General features: G+C 32.2%; 1 protein-coding gene across 1 annotated transcript; it reads left to right on the top strand.

The window, feature by feature from the left end:
• Positions 16,032-16,970, top strand: LOC100627234 (olfactory receptor 2L3). Its single transcript, XM_003123583.3, has one exon. The coding sequence runs from the start codon at positions 16,032-16,034 to the stop codon at positions 16,968-16,970; it is 939 nt and encodes a 312-aa protein (XP_003123631.3).

The raw sequence follows: 19,068 nt of genomic DNA, 5'->3' as shown, positions 1-19,068 counted from the left end.
CTATATATAAGAATGCACACACATTAAACTCAGTTTAATCATAGTCAACGTTGCTGGAACTTTCTTTGTTGTGATGTCAAGGCAGAGGGCTACATCTCTGCATGGAAGAAATGATGTAGAAAGAGTCCAGTATCAGTCTTGTGGGCAAAACCAATTTCTGTTCCTGCCCTCTCCTTAGCTCAACTGAGGAGAAATTTGGGGAAATAAAATGTTAGAATTACATAAAAATCACAAACCAGTATATCTATATACATCACTCTACCCACTCCTGAAAATATCCAAAATAAGAAAGAATTCATAAAATTCATTTGAAAGAAATAAATACCTAATCAATATGACCAAGGAGGTTAAAGATTTATATGCAGAGAATTATAAAACATTACTCAAGGAAATTAAAGACGATTCAAATAAATGGAAAGATATTATATGCTCCTGAATTGGAAGAATCAATATTATTCAAATGGCCATACTACCCAAAGAAATCTCTAGATACAATGTAGTCCCTATGAAATTACCCAGGATATTTTTCACAGAACTAGTACAAATAATACAAAAATTTATATGGAACCATAAAAGAACCAGAATTGCCAAAGTGATCCTGAGGGGGAAAAAAAAAATCAGGAGGCATAACTTCAGAAAATATTATAAAGCTATGGTAATTAAGATGTGTGGTATAGGTGCAAAAACAGACACACAGACCAGTGGAACAGAACAGAGGACCCAGAAATAAACCCAAACACCTACAGTCAATTAATCTTCAACAAAGGAGGCAAGACTATAAAAGACAGTCTCTCCAGCAAGGGCCACTGAGAAAGCTGGATAGCTGCATGTAAATCAATGAACTAGAACACACCCTCACACCATGCACAAAAAATAAATTCAAAATGGCTTAAAGACTTAAACATTAGAAAGGACACCATTAAACTCCCAGAAGAGAACTTCTACAAAACAGTCTTTGACATCAACAATATAAATGCTTTCTTAGGGCAGTCTCACAAGGCAACAGAAATAAAAACAAAAATAAACCAATGGGTCTAATCAACATTACAAGTATTGATTCACAAAGGAAACCATAAAAAAACAAAAACAAAAACCCATAACCTACAGAATGGGAAAAAATAGTTTCAAATGATGCAACTGACAAAAGCTTAACGTCTGCAATATATAAACAACTTATACAACTGAACAACAACAACAAAGAAACCCAACAACCCAACTGAAAAATAGGAAAAAGACCTGAATATGCCTTTCTCCAACAGGCACATGAAAAGTGTTCATCATCACTAATTATTAGAGAAATGCAAATCAAAACTACAGTGAGGTACCACTTCTCACCATTCAGAATGGTCATCATTAACAAGTCAATAAATAGCAATTGCTGGAGAGGTTGTGGAGAAAAGGGAGCCCTCCTACAGTGTCATTGAGAATGTAAATTGGTACAATTACTATGGAAATCAGTATGGAGGTACCTCAGAAAACTAAATACAGAACTACCATATGATCCAGCAAGCCCACTCCTGAGCATCTACCCAGACAAAATTTTCATTGAAAAAAAAAAAAAAAAATGTTGCACCTCTATGTTCATTGCAGCACTATTCACAATAGCCAAGACATGGAAATAACCTAAATGTCCATTGACCAAAGATTGGATTAAGATGTGGTGCATATACACAATGGAATACTACTCAGCTATAAAAAGAACAAAATAATTCCATTTGCAGCAACATGAATGAAACTAGAAACTTTCATACTAAGTCAAGTAAGTCAGAAAGGGAAAGAAAGACAAGTACCATATGATATCACTTATATCTGGAATCTAACTTATGGCACAAATGAACCTATCTGCAGAAAATAGACAAACTCATGGGTATGGAAAACAGACTTGTGGTTGCCAAGGGAGAGGGGGAGATAGTGGGATGGACTGGGAGTTTTGGGTTAGTAGACACAAACTATTGCATTTGGAGTGCCTAAGCAATGAGACCGTACCGTACAGCACATCTAGTCACTTTTGAAGGAACATGATGAAATATAATGTAAGAAAAATATATATATATAAGTGGGTCACTTTGCTGTATAGCAGAAATTGGCAGAACCTTGTAAATTAGGTATAATTTAAAAAATTAAAAGAAAAATGCCTAACAGAATTCAGAATATTTATCATAAATAAGCTTATTGAACTAAAAGAGGACACAAATAACTAAGCAAAATCAGGGAAACAATATCAGAACAAAAGGAGAACTTTAACAAATTTTGAAACCATAGAAGAGTACCAAGCAGAAATTCTAATTCTATAACTGAAGAATACCTTAAAATTATAAAAGGAAAACATCAAGAGAGACTAAACAGTGGGACTTGATCAAGCAAAGGAAAGAAACTATGAAATCAAAGGCCAGTTATTTCAAATTATCCAGTTAGAATAACAACTATTTAAAAAAATAATTTAAAAAAGAATAAAAAAGAGTTCTCATTGTGGCTCAGTGGTTAACAAACCTGACTAATATCCATGAGGACACGTGTTTAATCCCTGGCCTTGCTCATTGGGTTAAGGATCCAGCATTGATGTGAGCTGTGGTATAGGTGGCTGAGGTAGCTCAGATCACACATTGCTGTGGCTGTGGCAGAGGCAGCAGCTACAGACTCATGAAGTCCAAACAACTTAAAGTAAATTAAACATAAACTATGGCCTTTGGAATGGATGAGCAATGAGATCTGGCTATATAGCACTGGGAACTATAGCTTAGTCACTTATGATGGAGCATGATAATGTGAGAAAAAAGAATATATACATGTATGTGTGGCCGGGTCACCTTGCTGTACAGCAGAATATTGACAGACCACTGTAAACCAGCTATAATGGGAAAAATAAAAATCATTATTAAAAAAAAAAAATCCCTTCAGTTAGTGTGAAAAAAAAAGGCTTCACTGAGACACACTGTAATTAAAAAATCATATATTTTTAAAATACCGTTTTAAAATGTAAACTGGATCAATGTTATACCTTCCAAGTAAAATTTGTAATTAAGTCACTTCCTAAAACTTATGAGAAATGTAAGAACTCTCAAGTTATAATCTGTATTATAATTGCATTGTCAAATATTCCCTAAATATTATTGCACTGAAGTAATATCATTTTCACTATTTAGCTTAATACATGATTTTTTTTTAGTTTAATGTGTATTTCTGAAAGAATGAAAACAATTTGAAATTATGTGATAAAATAAAGATAAATTCTCATGAGTTCCTGTCATGGCTCAGTGGTTAACGAATCTGACTAGCATCCATAAGGATGCAAGTTCAATCCCTGGTCTCACTCAGTGGGTTAAGGATCCAGCATTTCATCAGCTGTGGTATAGGTGGCAGACACGGCTCGGATCCTGCATTACTGTGGCTTAGGCCAGCAGCTAGAACTCCAATTAGACACCTAGCCTGGGAACTTCTATAGGCCGCATAGGCCGCGGGTACAGCCCTAAAAAGAAAAAAAATAAATAAATAAATTCTCATAAATGTGGTCTTTTAAGAATTCCTGCTCATACATTTTCATTAAATTAACCAAATTCCGTTTGATTTATTAATTTTTTGGCTAAAATAATCAAAACTGGGAAATAAATATTTGCAGAAATATCTTTACTGTGCATTTACTGAACATATGATCCAAAATTTTAGAGACATATAATATTGGAAGAATCTGAATAACAAATTTGTTTCTTTCCCCACTGAATTGACCCTAAATACACCAGAGAAAACTTCTAGAGTAATTATCAGAACTCTTTCCTCAACTTTGGCTTAAGGCCATCCTGGGCTATTAGTGACTTAACTTGCATTACCTAAGTCTCTGTTGACATATGGACATTCCTAAGTGGATAAAGAAAAAAAAAGGATTAAATTGAACCTCCAGGTAAAGAAGGACTAGAATTAAATTACTGCTACTCCTGAGTTTCCATGAAAGTATTTAAAATATCAGCTGTAGATATAAAAACATTACTATGCATATTTGTTTAGAATTTTTTTCAAAGAAGTTTACTCAGAAAGTGATTTTGCTTCTACAAAGAAGTGGGAACCGATTTCAGCTAATCAAGCCAGTGAGTGTGTAAAAGTACGGATATAATAAAAGGTACTAGTCTTAATTTTATTTTTTTTCCTATTCACCACAGAAGAGGAGGTACTCTTTAATAACTATTTAAGAGAGGTTAATCAGAATTAAATATTTTTGTTTATACTAAGCATTGAATACATCCAGGCATATCATTAGCCAGAAACTGCTAAAAGAAAACTGTATTTGACTGAAGTTGGTTTAAAATATACAAATATATTATGCTAATATATATTTAAGTATATTTAATAGTGTGTATATATATATATATATATATATATATATAAAACCTTAAAATAAAAAATAGATGGGCTACTAAAATGGTTATTCACATTTTTTTAAAGACATGAAGCTCTTTTTAAAACAATATTTATTATACAATTCTGATAATTGATATGATTGTGAATTATTGACTGTGAAATGATAGCAAATAAAACCAAGAAAAGCAATGGCTAATGTTGTCTCTTACTGTTCTGGATTATGGTGAATAATACATGGGCTTATCCTCACCTATATCAAATGCTGAAATTCAAATGAAAATGATTATGATATTCTATTATAAAGTATGCAATACAATTTATATGAATTAAAATGGTATTTTGAATATGAGAAGACATATTTGGTCATAGTTGAAATAAGATATGTGTAGAAAAAAAGAAGGAAGTTGAAGGACAAACAATATTCATTAAAGAAGTGAGGATCCATTGTATCCAGAGCCTGTGATGTATCCTCTGGACGTGGGAAATGTTGCAGCCAAGAAGAGAATGCTCTATAAGAGCACAGGTAACATGAATTATGTTCTCTAGGAGTAGCAATGTTTTCATGCAAGTACACTGGGCAATCATATAGAAGCCAATTTTATTGTATAACCTTTCTGGAAGTGTTGTTTACTGCCTTGATTGAAATCATTCAAGATTGAAGGTAATCAGTTTAGGAATTGGGGGATGTAATATGTATAAATGTTGATTAAGCTGAGAAACAGATTTTAAATGGAGTTTGAGTCTAGTGAGTGGCTGCAGTTTTTAGAATACTATTCAGAAAAAATTGTAAATTATGAAATGGAGCACAGAAAGTAGTTTTGGAGCTGAATCATAATGTACTTTCTGAAAGGGAAGTGAGATGAGGGTCTTGAAAGAGATAGGGCTTACTCATTTGACAGTGTGCTTTGGATGTATGCAAATGATTACTTGAAGAATAAACCTAACACTTAGGGATCCCGATCCTCAATAAAGGCTGTGGAGGAGAGCCTTTCTTGAAATTTCCAGCTTTATATATTTACACAAATGAAGGAGTGCACCTATTGTAATCTGAATACTGCTTCCTATTAGTTTTTTACCCGTAATTAATTTGCAAATTTTAATCAAAACCTAAAAATTCCTTGTCTAAATTTTATATGAAACTAAAAAATAGAATATACAGTGAAGATTAAAAAATGGCTAAGGTTACCTGTCTATGGATATATTTAGGACCATTTATACTATAACGTCTATGTGTGTGTGTGTGTGTGTGTGTGCACACGTGTGTGTGTAATTTGAAGGATAACTACTAGAAATAACCCAGGTTACTATATATTTTAGTTATAGTTATCCATTTTTTTTACTTCTAAACATAATATGTATATAATTGAAATGTCTTATGCTTAAAAAATTTTGTGTTTTATTTAATTGCTTTTTTTTCTTATATGCATCGATAAATTTCCTATGGAAAAGCAGTCATATTTGAATAAACAACCTTGCAGAGGTTTTGTGAGAATCAAATGAGTCTAACATACAGAAACAATTGAAAACTATATAATCGTGCAATTGTAGTGGATGACAAGTGAGGTGAATATTAATGATGGTTATGACAATGATAATGATAAAGATGCTAACATTCACAACTACTTTTAAATAATATCTATGCCCAGTCATGCACTGATTTTATGATTTTTCTCATAGATAGCTTATAATATCCCATGTTTCTTTGTATCTGTTCAACTTAAAAAATACATACGCAGATACTTGGAGTCTTTAATCTAAGCTTACATATCTTGTAAGGAGATAAGCTAGAATTACATGTAGTTTTAAACCCAAACTCTCTCTGGTGTATGTGTATAATAAAACAGGGTAAACACATTCTTATTGTAAATCAAAATTTGAAGAATAGTACTTCCCATGTAAAAGAACAAAATTTGAAGAACATATTATTATAATCAGTTTCTGTCTTTGAAAATATCTGATAATTATCTATTTACCAAATGAGGCTAATTCACCTTTGTAAAATTTCACAGAATAGTATGAATTAGAAGCACACAAACATATATACACAAATATTCACAAACATATATATACATACAAATATTTATGTATTCTAGATCTGTTTATACTGTAAAAAATGTATCATTCTCAACTGTATACCTTCAAAAATTGGAAATATACATGATTAAAATGTTAAATACTGTCAGTAAAATCTCTGTCAGTAAATTAATATAAGTACTTATGTACCATCTGTCACTTCTTTAGTAAAACCTGTTGCAGAATCATTTGAAGGAATGTAGAATCTCATGTAGGTCTCCACTGAACAATTCTATATAGAACTATGTTTGTCTAGACTGCAGAGGACACTCTTCTGGGTATGTGATTCTGATCGTATGAAAGTCATCTAACAATGCTATAAATTCTGGATAGTTGATGGTGATGCAAAATAATTGTTATTATAGACATTTAGATTGATGTATGAAATCAATCAATTAAATTTCTATAGCTAATGCACTCAAAGTCCTCTTTGTAAAGTTGACCTGGTAACCTGATTTACCATTTTCCTAGCCTTATACATGATAAATAAGAAAGTTTGGTTTGGGGAAAGCTAACATTTTAATTGAATTCAGAAGACAGGAGGTGATTCAAATTTCTGTAAAAACTGGTAGAGAATGCCTTTGCACTTTAGGAATTTGTAAAACTCTAATCTAAGATATCTTAACACTTTCAACAAAGATAATTTAAGGAAGCTTATTAGATAAAGCCATATTCTCACTGCATCTCTGCAAGTAGTCATATCAGCTTTTTTTTTTTTTTTTTTTTTGGTCTTTTTTTATGGCTGCACCTGTGGCATATGGAGGTTCCCAGGCTAGGGGTCCAATTGGAGCTGTTGCAGCCAGCCTAAGGCAGAGCCACAGCAACACCAGATCTGAGCTGCGACCTATACCACAACTCACAGCAATGCTGGATCCTTTACCCACTGAGCGAGGCCAGGGATCAAACCCACAACCTCATGGTTCCTAGTTGGATTAGTTTCCAGTACGCCATGATGGGAACTCTTCAGCTTTGTTTTTTAATCAAGAATATTTCATTGATGAGCTTTGATAAAAGCAAGGAGAGTGAAAGTTATAAAAATCTGTTTCAGTGGAAAATTCTTCATTTTTCAAGATTCTAGAGGATACTCTTTCATGTTTTCCAACTCTATCATTAGGTCACTATACAGGTTTGAATAACTCAGTATATATCTTTGTGATTTTTTTTACTCTTTCAATAATAAAAAACTACTTTTTCAAATTATATGTTTTATAAAATATATGAATATGAAAAGAAGCTTTTTTTCAGTATTTCTCTTTCAACTCTAAATACAAATAAAGGGTTAAAAAGTTCTGCAATGAAACTGATGCATATTGACCTTTTTTTTTGCTTGCTTTTTAGGGCTGCAGGTGTGGCATTTGGAAGTTCCCAGGCTAGGGGTTGAATCAGTGCTATAGCTGCCAGCCTACACCACAGCCCCAGCAGCACCAGATCTAAGCCAAGTCTGTGACCTACACCTCAGCTCAAGGCAACACCTGTTAGTCCACTGAGTGAGGCCAGGGATCAAACCCACATGCTCATGGATCCTAATCAGGTTTGTTTCTGCTGTGCCACAATGGTCATATATAATTCATTTTGAAACTTGGGCCACATTTGGATAGTTTTATCTATCACACAAAATATGTATATCTATAATCTGAATTACACAGAAGATAATATGGTTGTTGCTTTGTAAGTGAAATCTCCTAGGAAAAGAAAATTTTGTTTTGGGAGCAAAACATGAATTGGATTTCATTTAAAATATTGAGAAACCAATTTTAAAGATAATGTGGTTGTTGTGAGGTTAAGTAAAAATACTTTAAAGCTAGTATATGTTAGAGAGTAAAAGAATATGTAAAAATGAGTAAACTATAAACATTGAAATAACTGTTTTAAGACATATTTCACATACGTTCTTGGCCTTCTACTACCTATATAGAATTTCTAGTTTAATGACTTCAATCTCTTGGTGTTTTTTTTCTTTTTTCCATTTCAGTTATTTTTTTTGTGTTGGTAAATATAAAATGACCTACCTTATTTCAGATTTATTTCCTCAAAATATTTAATATTTAAGGAATAAGAGAGGGAAAATACGGGATGCATTAGGATAGATAGGTAGATACATACATACATACATACGTAAATACATACATACATACATATGTAAATACATACATACATACATACATACATTGAATCTGGAAATACAGTTCTCGAACAATATATTTTATGGTAAAGTCACTTCAAATATCTGAAGTCGATTTCATCATCTATAAAACGTTAGTGGTGGTGCCAAGGTCAAGAGATTATAGTAAAGATTAAATACAATTTAATTCTGTAACACATCCTGATACATTCCAGGTGCCAGATTATAAAGTTGGTCAATAAAGTATTAAACCTTTATTTTATCTTCCATGTAGGACATGGCCCAGATTTTTTTTTCTGCTAGCAATTCCCTTTTTTGTTTAATGTAATTAATGCTGAAGCCTAGATTGCAAAATTTTGAGGAAATTTTAAAAATCAAAGAGATTTAAAATGTTTATAAATAAAAATAGATTATTTATTGTTCCTTCAGTGGATAAAAACAAAATAAGTGGCCAAAAAAGCTATTTGGATTTATTTTAACCTAAGAAAAAATGTCCTGTTAACTTTAGACCTTGAAGTATTCAGGGCCAATATTCCACAATGAAGTTGCTTCTCTGACAAATGCAGAGATCTTTTAAGTAATATCAAATGACAGAATACTAGAACAGTGCAGCATGAGTAACCAAGAAATGTTCATTAGCAGTCATTAAACATGGAATCAAATATAAGATATAATGTATCATTCATTGCTTCCCTTATTTGCTTATTTTTTTTTCTCCTTTAGAATGTCATAATATTAACTACCAATTGCTAACTTCATTGTAGGCTTCCCTATATAAAATGTATGTGATAGGAATGATCACAATTTCATTTTTAATTTCAAATACTATATTTTAACTTAACAATGGAATTACTTATATAAATTTTATATTATGGAATTGGTCTAATATCCTATATCATGATGAACACAAATGGCATTTATGGAAAAAAAATCATTCTCCCACATTTTCCTTTGCAAAGTTGTTAGAGGCCACACATTATTCAAACTTTGACTCTTCAGCATGTTTGGATGCCCACCATAGTTTTTGTACAATATACTTGGAGATTCAAATATGAAATAATTGCAGTTATATTTAAATGTTTTTACACTTTTTATTGTGATACATATGCATACAATAAAATGTACAATTTTGCCAATTTTTAAGCATACTGGTCAATAAATGACATTAAGTACATTGACATTATTATGCAACCATTACCCAGATTACACCAGAACATTTTTATCTTACTCAACTGAAACTGTGTACCCATCACTTTCCATTCCTTCCACCTCCCAGTCCCTAGTAACCACCATTCCACTTTCATCTCTATGAATCTTATTACCCAGGGTAAGCCATACATGTAAAATCATGTGTCATGACTGGCTTATTTTACTTGGCATTAATATCTATAGACATGTTGTAGCACATAAAAGAAATTCCTCTCTTTTTAAGACTGAAACATGTATATTCCATATTTTGTTTATTCATTATCTGTCAATGGACATTTGTGTTGATTTCACCTTTTTTTGCTATTGTGAATAAAGCTTCTAGGAGCATGGGTTTACAAATATCTGTAGTAGATTCCACTTTCATTTACTTTGTAAATATAAATAGAAGTGGAATTATCAGATCATATGGTGATTCTATGTTTAATTTTTAGAAATTGTAGTAGCATTTTCCACAGTGGTTATACCATTTTGCATTCTCAGCAGCACTGCAAATGTTCTAGTTTTTCACATCCTTGCCAAAACTTGTTATTTTCTTTATTACTTGAGTTCTGGCCATTACCTAAAGGTGAAATGTAGTATCTTACAGTAGTTTTCATTATAATTTTAACTTTAATTCTCCTAATAATTTTTATGTTGAGTAAATTTTCCTGATTATTGATCATTTGCTTATCTTCTTTGAAGAAATGTTTATTGAAATGAGTCCAACATTTTAAAATTGGATTTTTGTAGTTCTTTATATATTCCCTATATCAATCCATTATCTGACATATATTTTGCAAATATTTTCTATTTTGTTGATGCTCATTCATTCTGCTGATAAAGTTTTTTGATGCCAGAGTTTTTCATTTTGACAAATTTCAGTATATATCTATTTTTTTGTTGTTGCACTTGCTTTTGGTGTTACATTAAAGAATGCACAGCAAAATCCAATGCCATGAAACTTTTCCCCTATGTTTTCTCCTAAGAATTTACAGTTTTAGTTTTATATTTAGCCCTTTCATCCGTTTAACTTAATTTCTATGTATGCTGTAAGATAATCATCCAATTTCATTATAATGCATGAGGATCTCAAATTTTCTGAGCAATATTGTGGAAAAGACTTCAACTGAAGGTTTGAGACTATTGTCAAAAATCATTTAATCATATGTGTGAAAGATTGTTTTTTTTTTTATATCTCCATTTTTTTTTTTTTTTTGGCTTATGTTTTCTTCCTGCCAATACTGAAGTCTTTTATTATTGTAGCTTTGTGGTAATTTTTGATTAGGAAAGAGTGAATTCAATTCATTTATAAAATTGTTTGTGTATCTTGAGATTTTGTATAAATTTGAGAATGTATTTTTCTATTTCTTCAAAGTCCTCCTAGGATTATGATAGAAATTTCACTCTCCATCTGTCTTTCGCTAATAGTAGTATTGACATCTTAACAATATCCAGTTTTCCAACCCAGGGGTACTGAATGTTTTTCTACTTATTTGTCTCTTCAACTTCTTTCAGAAATGTTTTGCAATTATCAGTGAATACATTTTCCCCTTGTTAAGTTTATTCATAAAGATTTTATTCTATTTCATGATATTATAAATTTAATTGTTTCCTCAAAATATTCTTGTACAATGCAATTGTAAAGAAATACAACTGATTTTATATCCTACAATGTTGCTGAATTTATTTATTAGTCCTAAGAGAATTTTATTTTCTACATATTAAATACTCTGAACCAAGTTAATTTTACTATTTTCTTTACAGTGTGAATGTTTTATTTGTTTGTTTTACTTACCCAGTTGTTCTTTTTGTACTTGTAGTGCTATATTAATTATAAGTGACAAAAATGGACACCCTTGCCTTGTTCTTGGTCTTAAAAGAAAAGCTTTCAGTCTTTCACAATTGAGTATGTTAGTTATGAGTTAATTTTTAAATGCTTTATTATACTTATAGATTTACAATGTTCTGTCAATTTCTGCAGTACAGCAAAGTGACCCAAATACACACACACACACACACGCACGTATGTATACATTCTTTTTCTCATATTATCATCTATCATGTTCTGTACCAGTGATTGGATATCTTTTCCTGTGCTATACAGCAATGCTAAGCAGCATTGCTTATCCATCCTAAATGTAATAGTTTGCATCTACTAACCTCAAACTCCCCAGTCCATCCCACTCCCTTCCCTCACCCTTGGCAACCACAAGTTCACTATGAGTTAAATTTTTAAATATGACATCAGTTTTATACCACTTTAATATTTTTTTCAAGTAAACAAGGACATGATCTCAGTAGGGCTCAGGATGAACCAATGGTTTCATAACCACTCTTCCTGATCAACAAAGCAAATATTCTTTTCTTTTGCATTTAATTTTTGTTTTCTTTTTCATATTATTTTCCCATATAGATTATCACAGACTGTTGGGTAGAGTTCCCTCTACCATACAGTAGTTCCCCATTGGTCAATCATTCCATATATCACACTGTGCATATGTCAATCAAAAACCTCTAACCTGTCCCCTTGGGAACCACAAGTTTGTTTTTAAAGTCTATGAGTTTCTATCTGGTCTGCAAATAAGTTCATTTGCAGCCTGTTTTTAGACTTCCAAATATAAGTGATATCATATGATGCTTGTCTTTCTCTGTGTGACCTACTTCACTTACTATGAAAATCTGTAAGTCCATCCATGTTGCTTAAAATGGCATTATTTCATTCTCTTTTATGGCTGAATATTATTCCATTATATATATATATATGTGCTACAACTTCCTCATCCATTCCTCTGTCAATAGATATTTTAGTTCACTGCCACGTCTTGGCAATAGTAAAGAGTGATGCAATGAACACTGGGGTGCATATATCTTTTCAGATTATGGTTTTATCCACATAGTTGCCTAGGAGTGGGATTACTGGATCATATGGTAGTTCTATTTTTAGTTTTTTTGAGGAACCCATAAGGTTTTCCATAGTGGTTGTCCCAATTTATATTCCCACCAACAGTATAACTGGGTTCCCTTTTCTCTGCACCCTCTTCAGCATTTATTATTTGTAGATTTTTTGATGATGGCCATTCTAACTGGCATAAGGTTATAGATACCTCATTATAGTTTTGATTTGCATTTCTCTAATAATTAGCAATGTCAAACATCTTTTCATTTGTTTTTTTGCCATCTGTATGTCTTTGGAGAAATATCTATTTAGATCTTCTGCCCATTTTTTTTTTTTTGACTGGATTGTTAAGTTTTTTTTTTTTTTTTTTTTGGATATTGAGCTTCATGAGTCTTTTGTATATTTTGGAGACTAATCCCTTGACAGTTGCTTCATTTGCAAATATTTTCTTCCATACTGTGGGTTGTCTTTTTGTTTTGTTTATGGTTTCCTTTGCAATCCAATAGCTTTTAAGTTTAATTAGGTTCCCCCCCCCCTTTTTTTTTTCCTTTTGCAGTGGCATGTGCAGCATATGGAATTTCCCAGGCTAGGGGTTGAATCAGAGCTGCAGCCTCTGGCCTACACCACAGCAATGCCACATTTGAGTCATGTCTGCAACCTACACCATAGCTCATGGCAATGTCAGATCCATGACCCACTGAGTAAGGCCAGGGATCAAATCCATGTCTTCATGGAAACTAGACAGGTTCATTACTGCTGAGCCACTACTGGAACTACCTATTACTGTTTTTATTTTCCTTACTCTTTTTTTTTTTTTTTTTTTTTTTTTTTTTGTCTTTTGTTGTTTTTGTTGCTATTTCTTGGGCCGCTCCCGCGGCATATGGAGGTTCCCAGGCTAGGGGTCTAATCGGAGCTGTGGCCGCCAGCCTACGCCAGAGCCACAGCAACGCAGGATCCGAGCTGCGTCTGCAACCTACACCACAGCTCAGGGCAACGCCGGATCGTTAACCCACTGAGCAAGGGCAGGGACCGAACCCTCAACCTCATGGTTCCTAGTCGGATTCGTTAACCACTGCGCCACTACGGGAACTCCTATTTTCCTTACTCTTGGAGATGGATCTGAAAAGATATATCTGTGGTTTATGTCAGAGTGTCCTGCCTAGGTTTTCCTCTAAGAGTTTTAAAGTATATGTCTTATATTCAGGTCTTTAATCCATTTTGGGTTTAGAGAAGAGTTAACACCTACACTTCTGAACGTATTCCAAAAAATTTCAGAAGAAGGAACACTCCCAAACTCATTCTTTGAGGCCCTAATACCAAAACCAGAAAAAGCACCAAAAAAGTAAATTATATACCAAATATTTTATATTACTTAACATATTTCCCTTTATTTACAAATATATTTTCTCCAATATGTTTATATTCTAATACTCATTAACAAATATCAAATATAATCTCCTGACTCTTCTCTCTGGCTAGGGTAAACAGAGACCTTTCCCCTCTGTATATAACCACTTCCATCTATTTTTGTCTTTTTCTATCATTTCAAAATAGTTTCATCCCACTTTGTGTCTGGGTTGGCCAGGTTGATGACATTTTTTCATCTTCTAATAAATATTGCTAAAATACAAAAATGTCAATTATTTTTAAAATGATATTTTAGTCAATATTTCTATCTCTATAACTTCTCATCATTGATATTTTCTTTTCTCAAGACATTTCTTAGGACTATATATTTATAGGTAATATTGAAAATTTTCAGAAAATATTCTTAAGAAGACATTTAGAATTTTTAAGGAAATACTTTTCAATAGAATATTTCCCATTTATTTTTCTGTGCTCTGTTTTTGCTATTTCAATACAATGACTTAATTATATACATTCTGAAAATGTTTTTCTTTGATCATACTAACTGTATTATGATTTTTCTATGTGCATTTCTAAGAATGCCTATAAGCATATATTGGTTGCTTATATTACTTCTCTAATTCTCCTATCCTTTCAAAATGGCACTCAAATGAAGATGTTGCTTTTTTTTTTAATTAATCCTGTAGGGTTTGTTTACACTTTGGTTTGAAACATTCACATTCTTTTTATTGATTTTTAATTTTCATAAGACTTTGTTCTGTGACTCATATATCTAAAGATATTTATATTGTGGATTGATGATGTCTCAAGCATCTTTGAAAAGAAGAATCCTATTTTTAAATTTGTTCTTTTCTACATTTCCAATTATCTTAATTGCATGTATATTTGTATATGAGTGTGTGAATTTGTGTGTTTGAGAGTGTGTATATGCACATGTGTTCAGCTTCCTCTTTCACATATAGTAAATCTTTAAAAATCTGGTAACATTGGCTGTAAAATTATACTTACAAATAAAACTCTATGTACTGTGTAGAACTTTTTTTCTTATAAGGTCTCTGAGAATTCCTTCCTCCATATCTATGAGAAGACTCTTGAAATATTGTCATTGTTACATTTAAGTGACTAACCATTCTTCTATCCAAATTTCTTCTTTCACAGGACTTAAAATATTTCCTCTCTCGTTGAGCTTTATGCTTATCTGCTCTCATTTAGTTTATAAAATATTTCTTAATCATCTTGATAGTTTTTTTCAAGAGGGAAATATTATAAATATACACACTTTACACACTAATCTAGAATTGAAAATAATTTTAAGTACAATGGGAAAAAAAGATAAAAAATTAAATTATTAAAAGAAAATACCATAGGCAAATTTATCATATAATGTTTAGAGAAGCAGAGAGGCATAAGACATCCACTATTGGGAGAACATGAGGAAATTAATTGAGAAGACAAGAGGTGCATTTACAGATGTGCAGGCAAAGTGTCTGCTTTTTCTACAGCATTCAGAATCTCATTGCGTCAGTTATTCATTGACTGTGTAAAAGGCACTTGTCTCAAGAAAGAAAAAATATCTTCTCAATTTGAGCTGATAAGCTGTGGAGTTTTACAGATAAGCTTTAGGGCTTGAATATGAAGATAAATCATTCCTTAATGAAAATAAACATGTATTCATAATAGAATTTATATAATTTATGCATTTACATTGATTTCCTATGAGTATATTTTGAATGATATCTGATTTTTTCAGTTACTTGGGTTATACAAACGATGTTATATTAATTAAAAATTATTTTAAAGATTTCTTGAAAAACAACTTGGAAACATATTTGCAACTTAAAATTTCTATCTCTGGCTTAAAAAAAGTTTATTTTTTTCAAAAATAGATAAGAACATCTCTTTTTTTAAGCTGTAATTTTTTAAAAAGTTGTAATTTTTTTAAATAATGCACAAACTAAGATAATACCTTAAAAATAGCATTTTATTTGTACTAACTCTTGTGTTTCTCTTTAGGAAAAATCTTATCAATGCCTTATGGAAAACTATACTCAAACATCAACTGATTTCATCTTATTGGGGTTGTTCCCCCCTTCAAAAATTGGCATGTTTCTTTTTATTCTCATTGTTCTCATTTTCCTAATGGCTCTATTTGGCAACTTGTCAATGATCCTTCTCATCTATCTGGACACCCAACTCCACACACCCATGTATTTCCTACTCAGTCAGCTCTCCTTTATTGACCTGAATTATATCTCTACCATTGTCCCTAAAATGGCCTCCAATTTTCTTTTTGGAAACAAATCTATCTCCTTTATTGGGTGTGGGGTTCAGAGCTTCTTCTTCTTGACTTTAGCAGTTGCAGAAGCCTTGCTCTTGACATCTATGGCTTATGATCGCTATGTGGCCATTTGCTTTCCTCTTCACTATCCCATCAGAATCAGCAGAAGAGTGTGTGTGTTGATGATAATGGGATCTTGGATAATGGGCTCTATCAACTCCTGTGCCCACACCACTTATGCCCTCCACATCCCTTATTGCAAATCCAGAGCCATCAATCATTTCTTCTGTGATGTCCCAGCCATGTTGACTCTGGCCTGTATGGACACCTGGGTCTATGAGTACACAGTGTTTGTGAGCACCACCCTATTCCTTGTGTTGCCTTTTATTATCATTGCATGTTCCTATGGCCGTGTTCTCCTTGCTGTCTTTCACATGAACTCAGCAGAAGGGAGGAAGAAGGCCTATTCGACCTGCAGCACCCATCTCACTGTCGTGACTTTCTACTATGCACCCTTTGTTTACACTTATCTACGCCCAAGATCTCATCGATCTCCAACAGAGGACAAGGCTCTGGCTGTGTTCTACACCATCCTGACCCCGATGCTCAACCCTGTTATCTATAGCTTGAGAAACAAGGAGGTGATGGAGGCCTTGAGAAGAGTTACTCAGAGAATCTACTTTGTGAAAATGTGAACAATTTTTTTATGAGTTCCAAGACTTGAATATAAGTACATACATCAGTGTACAGTAATTTTAAATATTTTATGCTTAAATGAAAGGAGCAAAAATAATATAGAACAAAAGAAAATAATTGATGTGTGGGAAATATTGGCTTATAACATATATGTATTTTTAAGCCTAATTATTTTTTCTGCATGATGTATTTTTCCCATAGTTTTACTTTCTCTTATTATTTTATTGAAGTACAGATGACTTACAATGTTGTGTTAAATTCTTGTATAAAGCAAAGTGATTCAGTTATAGATGGATATAGATGTAGATTCTTTCTCATATTATTTTCCATATGGTTTATTACAGGATATTGAATGTAGTTTCCTGTGATATATAATGGGACCTGGTTGTTTATTTTATATATAGTAGTTTGTATCTGCTAATCTTAAAATCCTAATTTAAGCTCTCCCTCACCCTCTTTCCCCTTTGGTAACCATAAATTTGTTTTCTATGTCTGTGCATCTTTTATTTTGTAAATAATTTCAATTTGTACCATACTTTTGATTCCATGTATAAGTGAGGGTATATAACATTTGTCTTTCTCTTTCTGATTTACTTCACTTTTGTATGATAATCTCTAGGTCTATGTTGCTGTAAAAGATTTATTTCATTCATTCTTGTGGCTGAGTAGTATTCCATTATCACATCTTTATATCACTTATCTGTTAATGGACAATTAAGTTGCTTCCATGTCTTGGGTATTATAAGTAGTGCTTCTGTGAACATTAGGGCTCATGTATCTTTTCAAAGTAGAATTCTCTCTGTATATATCCCCAGAAGTGGGGTTGCTAGATCATATGGCAAGTTTATTTTTAGTTTTTTAAGGAACCTCCATGCTGTTTTCCATAGTGGCTGCACCAATTTACATTACCACCAACAATACAGGAGGGTTCCCTTTTTTCCACACCATCTTCAGCATTTTTTTTTTTTTTTTGTAAACTTTTCTTTTAATTGTGGCCATTCAGACCAGTGTTAGGTGGTATCTTATTGTAATTTTATTTGATTTCTCTATTATTTAGAGATGCTGAGCATATTTTCATGTGCCTATTGACCATCTCAATGTCTTCTTTGGAGAAATATCTATTTAGGTCTTCTGTCCATTTTTTGATTGGGCTGCTTTGTAGGATTGTTTGTTCATTTTTGGTTGTTGAGTTGTATGAATTATTTGCATATTTTGAAAGTTAAGCCCTTGTCAGTCACATAGTCGAAAATATTTTTTCCCAGTCTGTGGGTTGTTTTTTCCTTTTGTTTATGATTTTCTTTGTTGTGAAAAAGCTTATAAGTTTGAATATGCCCCATTTGTTTACTTTTCCTTTTATTTCTATTGCTTAGGAGACAGAACCATGAAAACATTGCTATGGTTTATGTCATATAACATTTTCTTCAAGGAGTTTTATGATGTTATGTCTTAATTTTATGGTGTGACGTTGTATTTGTAAGTGCATTAATTTTTTAACATGTTGTCAAAGAAAATACAGACATGAAAATGGAAACTGAAGTTATCATTTATCACAGTAGTTCTATTATTTTCCAATATGTCTAAAACAGAAAGATAAATGTTTCTAGATGCCTAGGTAAATTGAAAGGCAGATGGCTTCTTAATCATCTCATAGTAGAACTATAATTACAAGTAACAGTTATACTTTCTTTTAATTTAAGGAAACATATTTTCGAAATTTAGTTAGGACATCATCAGTTTCTGAATTCATTCTATCACCCTGAATAGAAAATCACATGTTTATTTTTTTATTTTTATTTTTTTTTGTGGGTGGTGAATCCTAGGGAAGTGATTTAATATCACATATACCTGAGAATCAATGACAATGACTTGGAGATGCTAACAGAGATCAATGAAACCGAATTCAATTACAGGACCACTGGACTAAGGGTTAGTCTCATTAGTGTGAATGTGAAATATCAAGGATATTTTTGAAATCATCTCCTAAACCATCATATTTTATTCTCCAATCAAAATATCCCTTGGTTTAATTGAATTGAGCTGAGGAAAGTCAACTTTTATAAAGTAATTTTAGCCATGGATATTGTGGCTTAATTACTC

The sequence above is a fragment of the Sus scrofa genome, chromosome 2 (assembly GCF_000003025.6).
Source record: "Sus scrofa isolate TJ Tabasco breed Duroc chromosome 2, Sscrofa11.1, whole genome shotgun sequence".
Classification (NCBI taxonomy): domain Eukaryota; kingdom Metazoa; phylum Chordata; class Mammalia; order Artiodactyla; family Suidae; genus Sus; species Sus scrofa.
The sequence above is the reverse complement of the archived record's forward strand: the minus strand, read 5'-3'. Positions and strand labels throughout refer to the sequence as shown.

Coding starts and splice junctions, on each gene's coding strand:
- LOC100627234 (XM_003123583.3), top strand. CDS start 16,032: ATGGAAAACTATACTCAAACATCAACTGATTTCATCTTATTGGGGTTG.